Source organism: Aedes aegypti, chromosome 3 (assembly GCF_002204515.2).
Source record: "Aedes aegypti strain LVP_AGWG chromosome 3, AaegL5.0 Primary Assembly, whole genome shotgun sequence".
Lineage (NCBI taxonomy): Eukaryota > Metazoa > Arthropoda > Insecta > Diptera > Culicidae > Aedes > Aedes aegypti.
The window spans coordinates 128,488,697-128,510,909 of NC_035109.1; the positions used below are offsets into that span (position 1 = coordinate 128,488,697).

Below are 22,213 nucleotides of genomic sequence, written 5' to 3' on the forward strand. Positions count from 1 at the left end.
AAGATACTTTTTTGGATGCGTATGTTATCTCCCAAAAAAAAAAACTGCCATATAGGTGACGTGGTGGACGCTGGAACGGGGCAGCTAAACGACTGTCGCAATATAGGTTAGACAAATTTCTTGCTGGTCTTGTCAGTTTACTGCGGTTCTGGCTGCTAGAGTGGCAAATATTGTGTCAGATGGACATTGAGATTACGGTGGTGGAAATTTTGGGGAATATTAGTTGTTTGTAGGACGGCTTCAATATTGACGTAGATGTATTTATTGTGGCGGTTATTTTGAGCGAGTATTGTTTTTATGATGGGCTGCCAGAAATGGCCTTCAACGTATTGTAGAATGTGTCTGTTTCACAAGATTTGAGAGTATCTTAAAAGGTATTGTTTGGTGGTTTTGCTAGAAGTTTTGGTTAATTCGTTCTTTTACATGTTAGTCTACATGTGATGTCGCCTCATGGAAGCAGAAGTTCATCTTGGCGAATTATCAACAATTGATTGCCAGTGCACATTTTGTTGTCTCATTACCTGTTGTATCAATTCAGCATACAATTTAGTGAATAAAGTGATAAAGGATATAACGTTTGAACATGGTTTTCTAACGAAACTAAAAAGGCTGACCTGTTCTACGCTGCTGAATAATTTGAAATCAATGGTTGTGGTAGCACTTAGTTAGTGACATCGAATGTATTGAAGCAAAAAGATTGGACAACTTCAGGAGTAAAGCAAAGCCAAACTATCAGTTTGCCATATTTTAAAATCGACCACACGGAAGAAGAAGAACAAGAGGTCTTCGATTCTCTGGAGATGGTAGAATAACTCTACATCATCTGAGTACATGGTTGCAGGTTGAAGCAGAGGTAGAGGCATGTCTAGTGAAGTTAAGATTTAGGTACTGCTAGATAAGGATATGCTTGAAGTTGTTGACAAAAATGTTCACATAGAATCACTTCATAAATTTGACACTGACCTTATCCGTTTAATGAAAACTGTGTTTAAACATCAAATTGGTTAGTTTTATGGACTACGTAACCAACTTAGGTCCCACAACAGATACAAAGTTCGCCATATATAATACTCCGATTGTTTCGTTCAGCAGAAGTAGATTGAAAAGCATTAGTTTCATTAATAATAAGGCTTGATTACATAATTGTAAAATAATAAACAGCGAGGAGTTAGATAAAGACCAGGCTCTTCAGTACGCATGGAGATGCCTTAAAACTATACTGTGTGCTAGAAAGTGCATTATAGTTAAGCATGAAAGGGAACAATGCTTGTAAATTATCGAGATCAATATGATGGACCTTTCAAAAATCATTTCCACATGTTCCAACCTCATAGCTCAACAGTTTTGCAGATCAATGATCTACAAAATATTGAACCATAAAATTCTGTTTCCAAAACAGAATATATTTTTTTTCTTACAGAATCGCATGAGTCATGCAGGGATCATTGATTCGCAAAAATATCGAGTTATTTGAAGTCATGTGGAAATGTTTTCTGAAAGAACCATCATCGTCATCTCTGATCCAGCCACTTCCAGTCATGTTTCTTGCGATATATTGGAGGATTTCTTCGGTGATTCTCACCGGCTGCTGCTCATAAAACTTTAAGGATATATTTTTGCACATTTCATTTTAGACCCTTAAGAATTTTTATGCGAGATAATAGATTACAGGTTTTGGGTTTATATTGTTTTGCTGATTTCAGTTTAAACAGATTTTTCAAAAATTTTAAAATGCCAATTTGGGTAGTAATTTGAGAAGCACTGATTTCAATTCCGTCTCATTTTTCAAATTTGAAGCACTCACGACTCGGTCTATCCGCAAAAGTCTTTACAAAAGTTTTCATAGGAATCTACAGAATGATCTTCACAGTGGGCTCCTCAGAGATAGATACAGTATTGGACAAAACATTTGCAACTTTTTCGATTTTCCATGCAGAATGACCAACTTTGGTAAGCTTGATCTCAGTTGTTTATCAACCGATTCGAGTGAAATTTTCACAGAACATCGGATATAACTTGAATTTCAACATATATTTTTGAAAAAAAAAAATCCAATCACGAGTTTATAAGTAATAACGGTGTAACTAAAGTCTAATTTTCGACGAAAAATTAAAAACTATTTATCTCATACCCCTGCACAAAAACTGTCTTCAGCAAACTTGTTCATCTCGTTAAAAAAAATACAACTTGGCTGAAAATACCATGAAGCTATTCCTTCAATATGCTTAGTTATGTCATTTAAAAAAATCGTCAGAAAAATCCCTTTAGTCAAACCGCTACTGCCTTTGAACTTGTGATTAAAAAATCACTCAAAAATATATGTTGAAATTCAAGTTATGTCTGATGTTCTGTCAAAATTTCATTCAAATCGGTCATAAATAACCGAGATATAGCATACCAAAGATGGTCATTTTGTATGGAAAATCGAGAAAGTTGCAAATGTTATGTCCAATACTGTATGTAACTTCAGAGGTTTCCATAAAGCTTTCCAGTGGCATCTGCCACGTCAGAATGTAGAGCAATGAAAGGAATGAGAAGGAATTGATGATGCATTAAACTGGCTCCCGCAGTAGATCGGATATACCCCTGCATCTACGCCAGTTCAGGCGGGAAGGTGCAGACGTGGGTAATTTATGGCAGAGAGGTTTGCTGTTTGGTTGCTGCCTATGTACCAGGCGGAAGAAAAGCGTACTATAATGATGGAAGAATTCGAATTACGAAGGTGCCATTTAGAAAAAAAAATACTCTATGCGTGAAGCATTGAATATTTCACCCGGCAAGGCATAGGAAGTGAAATTTAAAATGTCTTCATAAAATTAACTACAATATTCAATTGAAATCTGTTTCGGTAGAACATTTCACATGATTCTCCACATGGGTTTCAGCCATTGCCGTAGCTAAGATTGTTTTCTGGGGGAGGGGGGCTAGAGGGTAATGACGGCCGCATTAATCACGATTTTCAAAAATTTCGAAGCTTTCATAGATTTTTATTGATTTTATTTTATTGTGATTTTGTCTCATATCTCTACACACCAGTTATATTTGCATATTTCAATTTTTACCACGGACAAATATGATATTCTAAGACAACGAATATCATATTTGTATATTTTTTAGGATGTATTTATTTTTTAGGATTTTTTTCAAGGAACTCCCCAGGAATATCCCATGTGATTCTTTCACGAACTTTTCAGGTATTCAACCATGTGCTTTTTACAGATTCCTCAGAGAATTCCCACGGGGATTCCTTCATGTATTACTCAGTGCTTTCTCCAATAAATCCGCTCGCCTGGATTTACTGAGTTCCTTTAAGAACTGAGAGGAAAGATTCATGAAGCTTGTTTAGGCTTCCTGATTTCACCAGACATTTTTTCTAAGAATCTCTGTCAAATTACTTTAAAAATCTATTGAAATCTCCACCAGAGAATCCCTTAGAAATTCTTTAAATATTTCTTCAGGGAGGTCTGCTACGCACTTAAAGCATATAAATTACAATTGTTACTTTAAATCCATTTACAGATTTGTAAAATATTTTCTGGAATTACTAAGAAATATATATAGAAATTCGTTTGGATCCCACCGGGGACTACGACAAGGTGATGGACTTTCGTGCCTGTTGTTCAATATTGCGCTAGAAGGTGTTATGCGGAGAGCCGGGCTTAACAGCCGGGGTACGATTTTTACGAGATCCAGTCAATTTGTTTGCTTCGCGGATGATATGGACATCGTCGGCCGAACATTTGAAAAGGTGGCAGACCTGTACACCCGCCTGAAACGCGAGGCAGCAAAAGTTGGACTGGTGGTGAATGCGGCCAAGACAAAGTACATGCTAGCTGGTGGGGCCGAGCGCGACAGGGCTCGCCTAGGTAGCAGTGTTACGATAGACGGGGATACGTTCGAGGTGGTCGACGAGTTCGTCTACCTTGGATCCTTGCTGACGGCTGACAATAACGTTAGCCGTGAAATACGGAGGCGCATCATCAGTGGAAGTCGGGCCTACTAGCTACTAGCTGCGGTCAAAAAAGATTCACGCCCGCACCAAATGTACCATGTACAAAACGCTCATAAGGCCGGTAGTCCTCTACGGGCATGAAACGTGGACGATGCTCGAGGAGGACCTGCAAGCACTTGGAGTCTTCGAACGTCGGGTGCTTAGGACGATCTTCGGCGGTGTGCAGGAGAACGGTGTGTGGCGGCGAAGGATGAACCACGAGCTCGCCCAACTCTACGGCGAACCCAGTATCCAGAAGGTGGCCAAAGCTGGAAGGATACGATGGGCAGGGCATGTTGCAAGAATGCCGGACAGCAACCCTGCAAAGATGGTGTTCGCTTCGGATCCGGTTGGTACAAGAAGGCGTGGAGCACAGCGAGCTAGGTGGGCGGATCAAGTGCGTATCGATTTGGCGAGCGTGGGGCAGAAGTGTTATCTGTGTAGATGTTAACTAAATAAATGAAATATATAGAAATATTAGGAGTCTCGTCAAAATTGCCTTCAAGATGAATCCATGCATTCATTCGACAAATTCTTCAAAAAGTTCTCCAACAGTTTTTTTTTCAACTTTAGCTTTGAGGTAATTTCTTGCATTTCTCTTCAAATTCCATCAACACGTTTTTCAGATTATCTCTTAAAAATTCTTCAACCACTGTTTGAAAAATCCGCAGCAAAAATATACAAGATTTTCCGCAAAAAAAAAACATTTAATGATTCTTCCAGGTATTGCTTCAAGATTTCCCCTAATATCCCACAATGTTTTTATAAGCAATTTATCAGGATTATATTTCGAAAATGTTCTTGGTGATTCCTCAGACTGGATCGTCGCAGGTCTATCTAAATTTTTCTCACAAAAAATTCTTAAATTCACCAAACATTAAATCAATGTTGCTTCCGCATTCCTTCAAAACTATTTCAGAAAAAATATTATTATTTCCTCAAAAATGCAAAAGGAAATTTTTAAAACCATCAAACATTTCAATAAGGTTCCTGGCGGAATACGTTAAACTATTTTTATTTTTTCAAAATCTGTTCAGCTTATCACAAATTTCCCGTGCTATTTGTTCAGCAATTGATTCCCATGAGTTGTCGTCATACGATTAGAAAAAAATCACCAATGATGCATCCAAGAATTTTTCGGAGATTATTTTTCTTCAAACAGCACTAGTAAATCTCCCGGGAAACTTTAAAGAAGTTTTTCAACAGATTTTTATGGCATTTGCAAATTATTCTTGAACTTCTCAATCTCCAGGAATTCCTTCAGGTATCTTTTAAGTTCAAGAAATTACGCCATATTTTTTTTCGAATTTCAATCCAAGAATTCCTCTTATCTATCCATTCTTCATTTTTGGTTATGGAGCTACTCCATGAATACCCCAATTTGTTTCATGAATTTCTTTACAAATCACTCCATATCCATAATATATCAGATTTTTTGAGTTACACTTTCAAAAACGTTTTAGAGAACTTATGAAGAAATTTGAAAGATCGCTTGAATCGTATTCAGAAAATGTTCTCAATTTTTGTCGGAAACTTGAAGAATTCACCCTTGGAATTTCTGTTACTTTTTGACGAAATATTTACCGCAACAGCTTGAGCTTTACGGAAAGCATTTGTGTATAACATCTTAAAAAATGTTTTACTCAAACTCCATAGTTTCATGATACTATGGCAAACAGATTGACATAGGAACCATTTTTTCTTAAAAAGTTTGAGGGTATTAAAGAATACCTTGTGATAAAATACGTAATGTAAGATTTTACTGAATTTGAATCTTGGATAACATTTTTGAATAACTTTAAAAAATTGTGCAAGAATTCCTGATGAAATTTAAGAAACCGGAACCCCATACGTATGAGTTTTCTATATTTTTTTCCAAACTTCAAGAGTTTACCTCTTTGCTTTAAATTCGGAATGACGAATGATAAGTGATTATTTAAAATTCATAGTTTATAATTAAAATCTCATTTATGAGTTTGAAAACCAATTTTCTCCATCGCCCTAATGTTTCTCCACAGATTGCTTCACTGCAATGCCAATTTTGTAAGCAAAAGTATTCCTGGTTTTCTTTTTTCAACAAATTTCTTCTGCAAGTTCCATGGCAACAGACATTTAAAAAATACGTAGATAATGATTGTATTATCCGGAAGTGTGAAGCAGTATTTACAGAAATGAACTACATTCTGACGCAAAATGGGATGTATTTTGAAATAATTCCTGATGGACTTTTGATGAACTTCACGAAAGAAAATTCACAGTGGAATTTCCAGTACAATTTTCAGTGGAATATCTCAGTATAATATTTGACAGAATCAATGTCTTTTGGAGGAATAAATGATGAATGATTTGGTGGAAAAATTTTGAACTTTTGAAAGGTTAAGTATTTTTTTAGTTGAACCGGGAACATATCCTGGAATTGTGAATTTGTGGATAAAAAGCAGGCATACAAGGAATGGTTGTTCTCCTGGAGGAAATCACGTTGAATGTAGACAAATTTCTCAATATTATTTGACTAATTTTCAAGAGATTTGAAGCAAAAGCCACCCTTCGATATTACATGAAGATAAGAGTCATGTATAATTCAAAAGATTTTTCTTCACGTTGTAATCATGTAAATTGTTTTTTTTTTTACTTTTATGTTTGTTATCATCCAAAATTCTGGGAAGCGCCTGGATGATTCTGAGGAGATGGAGGGGGGGGGGGGGGGTGCTGGCCGTCCTGTTTCTACGCCATTGGTTTCAGCATGCCTTTACCGATATTTATGAAGATGTATTTACAGGAACCACAGAAATCTCCGTAATGGTCTTAGCAGGATGCACTGTCAGATCTCGTTTCCAGTCAAACACTATTCGTACTGGATCTGTATTTTGCAATCATAAGGTCTAAATCATGATCCACATGGTAAGTTTGATCAAACAATTAAATTTCCCGCTGTTATATCATGTTGAAAATTGCGCTGTCCCGTGAAACGCGAGACGTCTGGTCAGTTTACTTTGAGGATTCCCTTAATGAGAACAGGGATCTCCCCAACGGTTTCCACAGGTATCTGTAAATGGATCTCTATAGATTATACTACGAATGCCTCTTTAGAGAGCCATCAGAGAGGTCTTCACAAAATCCTTTTTAGAATGTTTCAAAAAGTTCGTTGAAAATTTTTCAAAAATGCCTTCACAAAAGCCTTCGCAGAAATCTTCACAGAAGTCTCCTCAGAAATTTCGAAGAATTTCTTCATACCTTTTTTTACTATCTATATATCTATATTAGCCCCGGGCTAGTTCATCTCGGGACCAACGGCTTTACTTCTCTTCCAAAGGAGTCGTCACTGAAATTTTTACTGACTATCTCGAGGGTGGGATTCGATCCCACACACTCCGAAAAAATCATGTGATTTTACGTCTTTTGGATGCACATAAAAGAAGCGAACCAAATGACGTGGATTTGTGTCACATTTTAAATACGATGGTGTCTGATTCGGGAAATGTCAATCATAGTGGCATCGTTTTCATGTCCTTCATCATGTAAAATTACATTTTCGTTCAATACATGTTTTAGAACACATGTTTACGTCATTTCATCACTTACATCTTGTGTCATTCAGTCATAATGTGAACTACGTCCGCAGTAATTTTCATTATTTTTCAGAGTGCAGGTTCTCGGCGTGAAAGGCGTGTATTCTAACCACTACATCAGGTCCGTATTCATCTTCGAAGTAGTCTCTACGGCAGCTTGTGAAGAAGTCGTCACAGAAGTCTACCTTTGTAAGACTATACTTGTATACAAAAGCGGTTCCTGTTATATGAAAGTTTTCACAGAAGTTCCTACAAAATCGTCCACAGAGGTTTCCACAAAAGTATCTACCTACATAAGTTTTAGAAGTATATTAGGAATGTTGTTTTTTCATCGGCTTGTTTAGTTTTTTTCTTACAAAATTACAGGAATTACAAAAACAAAAACAACTAAAACCCGTTAAAAAAATTGAGATCGTAATATAAAAAATGTTTTGAAAACTGTTCGTCAAGTCAGTTAAACTTCATTACTCGATGTATTTAATGAACAATTCGTTAAGCTTCATTGTACTTGGATAAGCAATGTTCAACAAAAGATTATTGATATTCACATGTTCGAACAGTACAACCAAATCAATAGAACTTGGTCGAATTCCGTTCAAAATCCCAATCCAAAAACTCAAAATTGAATGCTCAACCTCAATCCAATCGCATAATCCACCCAGCAGCCCAATGCAAGAAACCCGTCGGCAAACAGCGCGACGACGACGACGACATCAATGCCAGAAGAGCTGAAAATCCAATTTACCGTTTTAGTTTTCCTCCCATTTCCCGCGCTGGGTCCCAGCAGTTCAAGCATCCAGTGTGAAAAGAGGAGCAACGGACACTCGGAGAAATAAACAGTTCAAAATTTAATGAACACGAACCGAGTGGATAAAGCAGGGAAAATATGAAAAATCTTCCACATTTCCACCACGCTTTCCGCGGATTTCAAAATCCCCATAACCGAAAACTGCATCTGCCTTTCGCTGCTTCGGGGATTTCGGCGTGAAAAACCGCTAACACTCACTCACCGGTCGCGATTGCTCTCCCTCTCTAGCACCAATACACACCAACGAACGATCTTCCGTGCCTCTTAACGTGTCAAACTTCCAAACGTTTCTCTTTCTTTTTCGTAGTTTGCCTTTTTATTTCTTCTTCTGCTGGCTGTGTGCGACACAAAGCGAAACGATACGAAGTTCGTGACACAGTTCACGCGACTCGCGACGCGCTAAATACAGATGCACTTTTTTCCATTCTGCTGCCCCACCGTTCGGGCCGTTTCCCCGAATCGTCTCCCACAGTCGCGCGACGTCGACGTCGTCGCCGTCTTCGTCATCACCGATGATGCCGGGAAAAAGAAACGACAACGCGTGAAAAACCATCGGTCTCCCGCCCATCACCGTCGTGTAGCAGCGGCTTCCGCCAAGTGCAACAACCTTCTTTTAAGCGCCCTTCCTCTCAGTCTCTATCGGGGGAAAACTGCGAACTTCCACGTCACAAAACGCGGCCAATTCACAAAATAAACACTATAATACTAAACTAAAACAACTATTTTTGTAACCTTTTGTTAACTTTTTGTTGTGGCAATAGAAAATTCCAACGATTCCAGAATGTCTAAAATTATTAATTATTTTGCTCGATATTTGTTCCAATATTTCAACATTGGGTATTTTATGCAACTCATTAGTACTATACCAGGGAGGAAACATCAGAATCATTTTCAAAATTTTGTTTTGAATCCTCTGCAGAGCTTTCTTCCTGGTATTACAACAGCTAGTCCATATTGGTACAGCATACAACATGGCAGGCCTGAAAATTTGTTTGAATATCAAAAGCTTGTTCTTAAGACAAAGTTTTGATTTTCTATTAATAAGGGGATAGAGACATTCTACATATTTGTTACATTTGGCTTGAATGCCTTCAATGTGATTTTTGAAAGTTGAATTCTTATCTAGCATGGGCCCTAGATATTTAACTTCATCTGACCAATTTATTGGAACCCCTCTCATCGTAACAACATGTCTACCTGAAGGTTTGAAATTAAGCACTTTTAGTTTATGTGGGAATATTATAAATTGAGCTTTAGAAGCAATAGGAGAAATGTTCCATTTTTGCAGGTATGAAGAAAACATATCCAAACTTTTTTGCTGTCTACTACAGATGACACGTAGGCTTCGTCCTTTGACGGAGAGGCCTGTGTCATCCGCAAACAAAGTATTTTGACATCCTTGAGATAACTCAGATAAGTCAGATGTGAAAATATTGTATAATATTAGTCTCAAAGTGCTGCCCTGAGAAACACCAGCTCTTACTGGAAATCTTTCAGATTGATAATTAACCTGAAGTACATTTGATAACTTTGGATTATTCTAACAATGTATGTTGGAAAATTAAAGTTTTTTAATTCTACAATCCAGCCTTTATACCAAACACTGTCGAATGCTTTTTCTATGTCTAGAAGAGCAAGACCAGTAGAATAGCCTTCACATTTGTTGGAACGGATCAAATATGTTACACGTAAAATTTTATGAGTACCTATTCGAATGTCCATGTCGGAATCAGAAAAATGTCCTTTTCAAAAAATTTCTCTGGAAGTTTCTTGACGAGGATGTAGAAATTTTATGTATTTTTGTTTTTTTTTTTTAATATTACTTCTCACTTCTTCCAAATCAGTCTCCCAGGAATTTTCAAAATTATTCTATCGATTGAGAATGCTTCCGAAGTGCTGAGTAACTTGAATTTAAGTTGGAGTAGTTAAAATTGTACGCGCTTTCAATCTGCATGACAAATTGTTGAGCTTTAATCAATTATTTAGTAATAATTTATTTTCCTCTTTCAATGCCGGAATTGGCTTCTGAGGTTTTTCAAAATTTAAGATAATTTCCAAAAGGGCTTAGAGCCAGGGTCCAATTGAGAAATTTTATTTTCATAATTTTTGTTTCTCAATTGTAAAAATCGTTTTTTATTTTCTTTCTGCAGATTCTGCCATATAATTTTCAAAGTAGGATCACGAGTACATTGAAATTGCCTTTTCCTCACGTTTTTAAGACGGATCAAGAGTTTAAGATCATCGTCTACATTCAGGGATTCAAATTTTGGAATTGTAATGCTCCTGGCTTCTACAATGGAATTTGTTAAAGTTTCAAGAGCATTATATTGACTAAGTTTTGTTTGTAAAGAAATGTTAACATCAAGATTAGAGTCAATATATGTTTCATATCTATTCTTGTCGACTCGAAACTTATTGAAAGTGGGGCTGATAGGATTGAGAATCGCTTCATGGGATATTTGAAATGTAACAGGGACATGATCAGAATCAAAATCAGCATGAGTAATCAGTTGGCTACAAAGATGACTAGAGTCGGTTAAGACCAAATCAATCGTAAATGGGATTCTAGAGCTTGAGCTTGATTGGCCGCCCGTGGATGCACTCCAGTATCGCCAGATCAGCTGCACTTACACAAGGAACCAACCGAATGACTGCTTGGGACTAACAGGCATCCTCAGTGTATAAGTGCTGGTGATCTTCTATTTTTAGGCAACAATGGCACCTGCCACGTCAGAATGCAGACCAATGAGGGGAAGGGGGAGGAATTGATGATGCATTGAACTGACTCCCACGTAGACCGTATATTCCACTGCATCCACGTCAGTTCATGCGGGAGTGTATGGATTGGGGGGAAAAGGCATGGCAGAGAGGTTTGCTTTTGTGGTTAGCAGACTGCCTATGTATCAGGCGTAAGAAAGGCGTGTGCGTGGAAGTAGGAAGCGTTAGGGAAACGGTTTCTTGTCCGTCTCTGGTTCTAGCGTTTGCTATGAACGAATAGTTTGAGTGTGATATATATAGAATGGAAGATAGAAGCAAGTGAGAGATATACAACTACAAAGTACGAGGAAAGGGACGGGCCTGGGATTGAACCCATGACCTTCTGCATATGAAGCAGAAGCGGTAGCCATCAGACCACTAACCCCGTCTTAACAATCGTAAATGGGATTCTAGAAGAGAAAAAGCATGTAGGGCTATCAGGGTATTGAATTGAAAAATATCCTGAAGAGCACTCATCAAATAAAATTCTGCCATTGGAATTACTTTGAGAATCATTTTATGACCGATGTTTGGCATTAAAGTCACCAATGACAAAAAAATTGACTTATTACCAGTCAATTTTCGCAAGTCTGTTTGGAGCAAATTAACTTGCTGTCCAGAGCCTTGAAAAAGCAAATAGCCAGCTATGAAAGTATATTTACCAAACTGTGTTTCAACAGAAACACTTCTTCTTCTTCTTTCTGGCGTTACGTCCCAACTGGGACAGAGCCTGTTTCTCAGCTTAGTATTCTAATGAGCACTTCCACAGTTATTAACTGAGAGCTTACTATGCCAATGACCATTTTTGCATGTGTTTATCGTGTGGCAGGTACGAAGATACTCTATGCCTGACCACGATAGGCGGCACTCTTTGCTTCCTCACTTGAATCAAAGAGCTTGGGCTAGAGGCTTCTTCGATTTGGTGTTCGGAAAATTTGTCTAGAGCATCGAGTTGATTGCTCATTTCGATGCAACTATCAACTTTAACCATTTCGTCTTGGAAGAAATCGCGCATACCATTTTTACCACGTTTAGTGACAGTTTTGAAACCCACTTTTTTGGAAGGAAGTTGTGAATTAAGAGATTCACCCATCCTTTTGTTCGTAGTTTTCCCTGATAATAACGGTCTAGGGAGCACCGTGATTACCATTTTCGTCCCAAAACATGGCCTTGGGATAGTGCCGCTGCGAACGCACCACGCCATGTGCTTGGGAGCTTCTTATCAACGTGCGAGCTGCAAGGGGTGATAAACATCCGAAATGGGTATCTCCGGATGATCTGGATGCCGCTGCCGGTGTAACGGATCTCCCAGTATTAAAGAGCTGCACGCGAACATCACGCGAGTTGAATGCAGCGAGCCCCATCATCCGTAACCTTTCACATTATAAATATGGACCGGGGAGAAGACAAGTCGAATGTTCGGGATGGATCGCGCGCACGTCATGTGATGGATGCACTGTGCAGTTTTAGTGCCTTTAGTTAGGTACCGTAAAATAGGGTAGCTTATTTTTGATTACGATTACAAAATTGGCTTCCACTGGTAAAAAAATCTGTCAAAAATCAGTGATGAACTCTGTGTTCTTAGAGCATTTCCACAGTTATTAACTAAGAGCGTTCTCTGCCAAAGTTGTCATTTTCGCATTCGTATATCGTGTGGCAGGTACGATGGTACTCTACGCCCAGGGAAGTCAAGGAAATTTCCATTACGAAAAGATCCTGGATCGACCGGGAATCGAATCCAGACACCTTCGGAATAGCTAAGGAAGGCCTCAATGAACTCATTTAAACTTCATCAAAAAATGATCTTATAACAGATTGTTTGTCAGCGTTTAAAAATTCAATAATCTCATAATTATCTAATATTTGAATATAAAGCCACAAATGTTCCAGAACGTCTACCGAACGTATCCTATGGCACAACATTCCACAACATCCCGTAGCAACTATGAGAGGTCGAAAGAGTTCTCTGCATCTTTCTTAAGTAGGTGTTCAATTAATCACCCTGTCCCATTCCCCAGATTTCGCAAGGACGTAGCCAGGGCAGCTCTCGTTTATTAGAGGATGCGTCAATCTTGTCTAAGAGTTAGAGGTTAGTCTAGATTTCTAACTTTGGTAACGGACGGTAAGGAGGCAACCCTCATACAATTTTCTAGGACTGTACCACCTACGAATTTGTGTGAAATGCTTAATGCTAATGCTAATGCTAATAAGGCCGCAAATATTCTCCATTAACTGATTAACAACAAAAATAATGTAATTTCAGTTAGCGTTTTTCGATCCCGCACTATCAAAGTTACCCCGCTTCACAGTACATTGTTCCCCACGTGTGTGATGCCCTGGGCCCATGAGTGGGCGCTCGCAGGTGAAAATTAACGGTGTGGATGGGAAAATGTGACTTCGGCATGCCTGAGCAAAATAGCCCAACTGCTGCTGCTGCTGCTGCTGTCGGGGATGAGCCAGGAGGGCCAGAAGAAGGACCATTTGGGTATGGTGATGGTTTTACCATGGAGAGGCGACTGAACTCGTCACGAAACGCTTTTGAACTAACGGCGGCGGCACTGTGTGACTTTGAGTGGCGATTGTTTTTCGACAATTTCTAAATTATGAATTATTCAAGATTGGTGAGGCTATAGAGTTAAGGGCAGAGATCCGTTAGAAAAATGAATTGCGAACCATGGGGTTATTTAACTGTACCCCTTCAGAAGCAACATATGTCAGTATAAGTGGAATATTTAGTAAGAATTTGGAGACAGAATCAAATCTCGTCGATCGGGTTGGAAATTCTCTTGACATTCCAAGGTATAACGTGTCTACGTGCTTTCATAACGAATTACAAGCGGAAAAATGGTCAATTGACAAAGAAAGCTTTAGGGTAATGACTATGAGACTGCTAATAGGAATACCAAACTAAGAAAAAAGTTTTGTTCAATATGAGCCGTTAAGCCAAAAAGAATTAGAAGATGTAATATTCAGGATTTGTTTAATATTGAAAGCTGTAAATATGAATAAATGTCGCAACAACATGAAACAACGATTACGGTTCATCCATTAAGGTATCGGTCACTTTTTTATTTGTCCACATCGTGTGTTATTTGCCTGCACGGATTTTTACCTAGTTAGGGTAACATTATTATCCTAAAACTTATAATTCTTGTAAAATTGAGTAAAATAAAAAATAATTTTAATGAAATTATAAAGTTCTTTACTGAAAAATATTCCCTTTTTAAACAAAGCTTATTTATTAAAATAACCATTCAATTGCAGGGAAATATTACCAATTATGAGTTTATCAGATTTCAAAGAAATTCAATTGAATTAAAAACACATTAGCATTTAGGAAGAGAAAATCTTACTTCAATATATGTTTGAACCGTTTCAACATAAGTGTTAGGTTAGGTTAGGATAAAAAAAGAAATTCACAGAGAATTTCAAAATAATTTAACATAGATCTACTACAATAAAACATCTATATTTTCAGATAAAAAACGAGTACACGACGTTAGGCATAAATAAGTTTGGCATACGGAACGAACGTTAGGCATAAGTACGATAGGCATAATGGATGTTTGGCATGATAAACGTAAGGCATGATGAGCGATAGGCATAACCTTCAAAATGTAAAATGGGATCATTAAAACAATTTGTTGACCTATTTGATTCTCGTAAACGACTTCAGTGGTCAAAATTGTCAAAATAGCCGCCTAAATTTATAAAATTCGAGAAGAAAATATGCCTAAAGTCATTGTGATGCTGCACAGAGCCTTCCTTAGCCTCGTTATAACGATCGTGTCTCTGAAGGAAGATGTATGTGTTCGATTCTCCGCAGCTCCTGGATCTTGTAATTGAAATCGTACCTGTCACACAACATACGAATGCTGAATGGCAAGTTTGGCAAAGAAAATTCTTAGGGAATAACTTCCGTAATCAGGCGAAGTGGCGTAAGCGCCTTTTCAATTTTCTGCTTATTTTTGCACAAATGTTCAGAAATAATTGAATTGTGGGATTTCTGTAACATGGAGTTACAAAAACTAATGCTCACTATTCATGCTACAGGATAAATACCCACAACTAATCAATGGTTTCTGTTTCTGTTTGGGATGAACCACTGCGACCAGCTTTCGGTGATCTTTTGTGGTATACCCGTGTCCTTTGTTCAGTGCATGTCGTTCTGCTCCATTACTATTGAGAAATAATGAATTAGTTGTTTTTTATACAATTATCATTCTTCGCCATTTTGCATAGAGCTTCTTTAGAAAAAGATACCGCTATTTATACCTTTTGGAGAAAACAGTCTGCCACTATTAAACTCTCAAAAGCGCGCCCCTTAATCAGGTTCGTCTACTATGCTGGTTGAATGATACCGATTTTGACCATGCATCGGTACTCTAGTGTATCAAATCAATGGTTTTGTTTGGTAGTCAAAAAAGCGATGAGTATTGAAATGGAATTTACGTCAATCTGCCAGTTAAAACTAAGCTGGAAGGAAGATCTCTCCCAAGCGGGATGTAATAGCTAGAAGAAAAAAAAATGGAAAAAAGACACGGTACAATAACTGCTGCTCAATTTTTGGGCGTGGTTGAGTAATAATCCAGTCGAAGCTCGTTATAACGACAACTTTCATTGTGACAAATCTCTCTAGGGACATTTCCAACGGTCCCTTCAAATTTCCATATAAATTTTCAATTTTATAGCGACATTTCTCTGTTAAGACCGCTCTAGTAAAATGTACAGAATGCCATTTTTTCAAACAAAATGGTCTAGTTCGGAGGTTTGGAGTTCGGATTTTAGTGCAGCGAGTGATTTCAAGTTTTCACCGCAGTAAAGAAATAACTTCCAATCAACTCGAAGTAGAACTCAAAGCTGTTTAAAAGAAAACTATTGAGTGATCGCAAACTTCCCTCATTTAAAAAAAAAATGACAAAATTTTAAACTATTCTTTTAATATTTTTTTTTTTAATTCAGGGCATGTGCCCTTTTGCAAAATTTTTAGATTTTAGATTAAAATGGATATTATTAAAATATCTAACTATAGAAGTTTTGTAAATTTTTGCTTTATGCAAAATTGATAGTAACCAGGCATTGCAGAATTTGTTCCCAATTGATTTCGAAGCACGATTCATGCAATCGAAGAAAAACATCGCTTCTTTATCGGTCCATGATCGGCAATGTTTTGCAAGTTGTAACAAGCTTGATAAATAGCAGCAGCGAAGGAGAGCCCCAATTGTTCTCGCTTATTTACCACTGGGGGTAGCAGTTTTACTCTACTGGTATGAACAAATAATTCACCCCCACATAATCAGATCTATCGCAGTAGACGATAAACAGACTCTCATGATGTGCAGCCGATCATGATGGTTACAGAGAGCGATTAGTGAGAGATACTCGAAATATTCTCAGAACTCAACCCCTGCCGCTAACTTTAAAGTTTGTATTTAATACGCTGTGAATTTATAGTAAAGTTATTTCTGAGCTGTGCTGCAAACTTTAATGTTTCTTCGTCTACTTTCTGACATTGCGTCATAAGTGGGACAGAGTCTGATTCTCAGCTTATTGTATTCTGAGCACTTTCCAAGTTATTAGTGGTGGGCCTTCTTTGCCAATTCATCATTATTTTTGCATTTGTTTTAGAACAAGCACAAATATACTCCGCGCTTTGCGAAATCGAGAAAATTTCCAAACCCGGCGGGATTAGAACACACGACCCTCAGCACGAATACCTGCACGTTTGCCGCTCCAGCTATCTGGGCTTCAGTGCTGTATATATACACCAATTATGGTAGAATTGGTTAGTGTTCATAAAGACGGGACTACATAAAATTTTGGCCATGTGAAGACAAGTTTACGACAAAATCCAGTCTGATTATTCCAATGCTATTTTGGTACAGATATTGCAGCAAACAGATAACTGCTGATATCACAATGAATCATATGTAAATATTTTGTTATTTCGAATTGTTAGAGTACGTTTTCGAAAAATCACCATAAAACACTTGGACCAGTATGACTAGACACTGAGCGATTGTGAAACATGATGCAGATTTGTTTGTGGAATGAGCCAAATTGTAGCAAACCATGTATACGAATTTTCCACCTCTCGGGACAGAAACGCTCAAGTTAAACTATTGCAAGTTGGTAAGTTTGAATTATTTACTGTACAGTAGCGAGTTACTTATTCTTTCAGACCCCTCCACAAATGACGGCAAGAGTCTGCAAAAGATTCCCTGTTAGATTTTTATTTTATATTTTTCAATTGAAGTGTCATTTTAAAAACAAATTGGACTAGTTTTCAATACGAGACAGCTTGTAATTCAACTGTATTTTATGAGTTGGGAGAATTCAAGGTTTGCTGATTTTCCTAAACTTAAAATGCCACCAAAATCGAAATAATAAGAGGGATCGAAGTATATGCAAAATACATAGGCTATTTTCAGAAGTTGTTGCGTGACACAATCGATCAAATTCATTTATTTTTCAGAAGCATCAATTTAAAATAAATCAGGATCAGAAACTGAAACTGTCCTTTTCTATTATCTTTGTGAACTAATATCTTTAAAGTCCGTTCCAGTTGGTCGCTTATTTTCATTTATTGCGAGAAACTTATTGAAGTGTTTTTATTCCAAAAGATTTTATGTTAATTGGTAGAAACTTTATCAAGATTAATACAAATTTTCAAAAAAGTTATCGAAAATAGAACGCGGAAACATAAAAAAATTCTCTGATCGCACAAACTTTAAAATTTTTGAATTCCAAACCAATAGTTTTACCTTATCCAACGTAAGATGGATGCTCCGGCTAACCTCAAATTGGGTTTTGCAAATACATTCACTCGCAAGTTGATGATTTGGCAAGTTATCTGCGGTTGTACAAGAAAAAAAAATCATCGGAGCAGCTATAAACGGACAAGTTTTCAAAGAAGAAACCTCACCTAGCCGGTAGCCATTATAATCGAGATTTCCATCAAATACAGGTCGTACTCGATTATTATTATTTCCACTGCGGATAATCACTAAAAAAAATTGCGGTTAAATAACTTAAATATTATCCTTTTTCGGTGTTTTATTCATATGATGCAGTGGCGTAACCAGAAAATATTTCTAGGAGCATTAGGGCTCTTAACAAGAAAAAAATGTTTCTGACTAGCATACATGAAAAAAACCTTTTCAAATCTCCATGTTTCTAGCTACGTCGAAAACTGCTAAGCCATTCATATTGTATATTGCAATACTTAATTATCTCAATGACTATTTTTGTATGTCTATATAGTGTGCCAGATACTCTATGCCCTGGGAAATCGAGAAAATTCACCTAACGTAAAGATTTTCATTCGGTTTGATTCGAACCAACGACTCTCAGCTTGGTCTTGTTGAAAAATTGCGGTTTTACCGCTACGGCTATCTAGGTTCCCTAATCTGTCTGGTATGTCTAAATTTGACGGTATCCCATTTTTTTCTTGACATATTTGCTGATCATCAAAATTGGGTGTCGCACAGAACACACCGTTCCGTACTTGCAAATGCCATGTGAAGATCGGAAATATACAATTAGTTGATCCCGAGAATTTATTCTAAAAATCTGCTATTGACGAATGTTAAACACATAACTTTACTATCAGTCAGTAGAATTGAGTTAGCCATAAATGTCCATAATCACCCGAAAGAAAACTATGAAAAGCCTTCTGTAATAAACAACATTTCTCGAGGTAATGATGATAATCATGATCAATATGAACCCCATTATCCTGAGGTTCATCCAGTTTAAAATGATTCTTAACATTTTAAGGTGTTGTATAGAATGTTGAAATAGTATTCCGTTTGGTGACATAAAATTAGTTTGTTACACGAAAAGTGGACAAACGTCCGCATAATTATTAAAATTTGCTTTACGTAGTTTTTAGCATTCACCTACAATTCGACTGCGGAGTGGATCTTCATCAATCTTTATTATTGTATATCTGGTTTTTGCACATGTGTTGTAAGTATTTGAATTATTGCACACCAGTTCAAGTCAATGTTCTTCTTGGATTAAGTTGGTTTGAGCATCGAGAAGATTTGAATTCTCGATAAACGTTAAATCACAACACATCTGACGACTGATACCAGTCTCTGAAACCCCAGAAAAGTTTCATATTAAAGTCACCCAAACAACCCCCATTAGTAGCTCGAAGCATCCTTCGCCCAGTCACCACCCATCAGATCCCGCTCCATTGTTTTCCCATCCGTAGGAAAGCAGCTCCGAGGAAAAATCGATTTCTCGACGCACCCACAAGTTCACTTTAAAGTCACTCCGCGAGAAGACCTGAAAAGCTCCTTGAAAAAAAAACGCAAATAGGCTCGCGAACCTTTTTCTTCTCTTACCTTGTGCGATCCGAACAGCTGGCATTTTAATTCTCATTTTGGCAGGATTGTTGTTTTTCACTTCGCGCGTCGGTGTGTTTGTGTGTCTGTGCGCGCGGATGGCGAAAGCACGTCGTCGTCGACTTCGTCGTCCTTTTTTTTAGGTTGCTTCTCTTCAACTAAATAAAAAAATTCTTGGTCTGGGCTGCACCAGCAGACAACACCACCGTCGCAACACTCCACTCTACCGGAATCGTCGTTTACTACAAGTTGCGTTCTGCTTCGTTTTTTTTATCACTGTTCGCACTGTTTTCGCGTAAAGCAGCTGATTTTCCGCGATTTTCCACGCGCACTTTTTTCTTGTGTTTTTTTTTTTATTTAAAGATCACTCTCTTCCCAGTCCTGGTCGCAAGGGCTGACAGACAGGCCAGGATAGTATTCGTGAGGCGGCTCTTCGCAATTAGCGCCGATGGGTGGCAATTTTTTTTCTTCTGCTTTTATCTTCGAATCATCCCTCTAGTAGTAGGTTCCTTCTGTTCACTCAATTAACTTCCTTGCGCCTCTCGCGGTTCGGCGCGGGGACAAGAGGTTGAAGGACGGGGAGGGTTTCATTCAAGGATTCTTCCGTTTGTGTATTGCACTCTGCACAAAGGCGAGACAGATAGAAGAAGTAAAAAAAAACTGTTTCGAGGAAAATTTCCCCTCGTCGTTTTCACACGCAAACAATCACGCCGCGTTTTTTCTGTTTCTGCTGCATACTTTGTAGCGTTTTGTTGTCTTCCGGATGTTCTGTTGGGATCACTTTTTTGGGTTGTTTTTTTTTTTTGCCGATGATGGCAGTAAGTATCCTCTTGATAGTTTTCACTAAACCACACACTCCGATAGGGATTTTAACCTCACCGCATACAGAGGCATCTTTTTTCTTTACTGGACGGTTGTGCACTTGTTCTGTTTCTGGTGGATTTTCAATAACCGAGGGTTCAGGAATTTTTGTGATTTGTATTCCGATGGTTGAAGAAGTTCAAAGGTATCACTAAGATTTGATTTTCGTTTCAATGATATACAAAGTAATTGCACTGAAGCACTACGAGTTCCGATTGATTGTAATCAAGGAATCCGAAGTTCGAAATCCGGGGTCAACAGTCTCGTCCACTGGACCCTGGTTCACCGAAGAAGTGAAGACGCACCGAGTGTTCGCGCGAAGTAGCCGATTCGCAAAAAGTCAAGCACTTCCCACTATGACATCCTCACTTCGCGACAGTCCGTTTGCATCTAATGTGCCAAGTCCAACCAAAAACGTTATATCATACCGTCGTGTCGTGGCTTGGCGCGCGCGATGACTCCTCTCGACTCGAAGACTACAGTACCGCCAACAACAACTGCAGAATCGACCACAGCAAACGGAGAGCGCACGTCGCTGGAGTATCCAACCGGCCACACCGCACCCGACCCGACCCGACCCGTCCTCGCTCTCTCTGTCTCTCATTCACCGCTGGCCAAGATCCACGCCGTTGTCTTGTAGTAGGCACAACACGATCATCAACCAAAACAGCACATCTCTTATGCTTTTCCTTTTGCCATCGTCTCTACAGCTGCCTTCGCCGCCGACGCCGCTTATGCTCATTGACAATGATGACGACGATGACGATGAGGCGAACGTGAGCATAAAACAACCACGACTAAACACCAGTCCGTGCCAGAACATAGGAGGACGTCGTCGTGCCTCAACTCGGGCTCTATACAATCTCCGCACACCCAAACATCCTCCCACCGACCGGCGGCGCTACACTTCTCCCCATCATCCAAGAGCGGGAGAATTGGATATCTCTCCACGGATCATTCACTTCGTCCCACTCATCACTCTTTCTCCTCACCTGCACCCACTCATCTAGCAATCCTGTCTATGACCACCGTCAGGACCTGTCCACCGAAAATTCACACACACACGCAGTCCCACTGCCGTTGCTAATGTTCTGTATCACGTCCGAATCCTTCTATTCCCATCCGGATAATGTGCCCACTATGTACCGACCGATTTTCCCGAACCCACACACGACGAAAACTACCACCCGCCCCCTCACCCGCGCTCACATGTGATGTGTGCTACATGCTTCATCCTTTCTCGCTCACACTTGCTCATATGTGAACGACTCCGAAGAACCGTTACCATCATCATCTCCTTTTTCCAGAAACCAAAACACAAACGGACTAAGGACGAGACGCGTCCTTTCACCCCTTCCCCACCCAGCACCGAACAAACAACAAAACACTCATCAAATTTCCATACGCGCGCGACCACTACAACGACACTAACCCAGCAGCATTTCCCTCAATACATATTCTAATCATCGCTCGCGTCTCTCGCTCTCATCGCAGACTTGTACATATTCCGACGACGTTCGCGATTAGGTCGCGTTCCTCCCCTTCGCAACCAGACGGCCACACACATGCTTAGAATGTCCACTAGCCACCGTCGTCGTCGTCGTCCAGTCCACCGACTCTAGAAGCGGAGATTTGGCACTCTCGTCGTGTCGCGAATACCACCGCGACGTCGCTCGCGAGATCGCGACGCCGAAAGCATGCCGCGTTGCTCTCTGAGAGCATGATTTGACGGCGGAGTTTTGTTTTTGTTTTGATTCTCCCGCTCCGAAACGAAGGCTCCACACGCGCGATAAAGAGTTGGGGATGGGAGTGGGCCTCGGGTTGTGTGTTTTGGGTTCCACCACCACTTGGCCACCTTCTTTGGGAGCGTCGA

General features: G+C 39.0%; 1 protein-coding gene across 1 annotated transcript in view; it reads right to left on the reverse strand.

Moving 5' to 3' along the window:
- The window catches only part of LOC110677894 (B-cell lymphoma/leukemia 11B), a 279,886-nt gene extending 258,308 nt beyond the window's left edge, over positions 1–21,578 (reverse strand). Inside the window, exon 1 of the mRNA XM_021849729.1 lies at positions 19,480–21,578. Within this exon, the coding sequence (XP_021705421.1) occupies positions 19,480–19,516 (37 nt within the window). The 5' untranslated portion in view covers positions 19,517–21,578. The remainder of the gene's footprint in view (positions 1–19,479) is intronic.
- Positions 21,579–22,213: the final 635 nt, after the last annotated feature.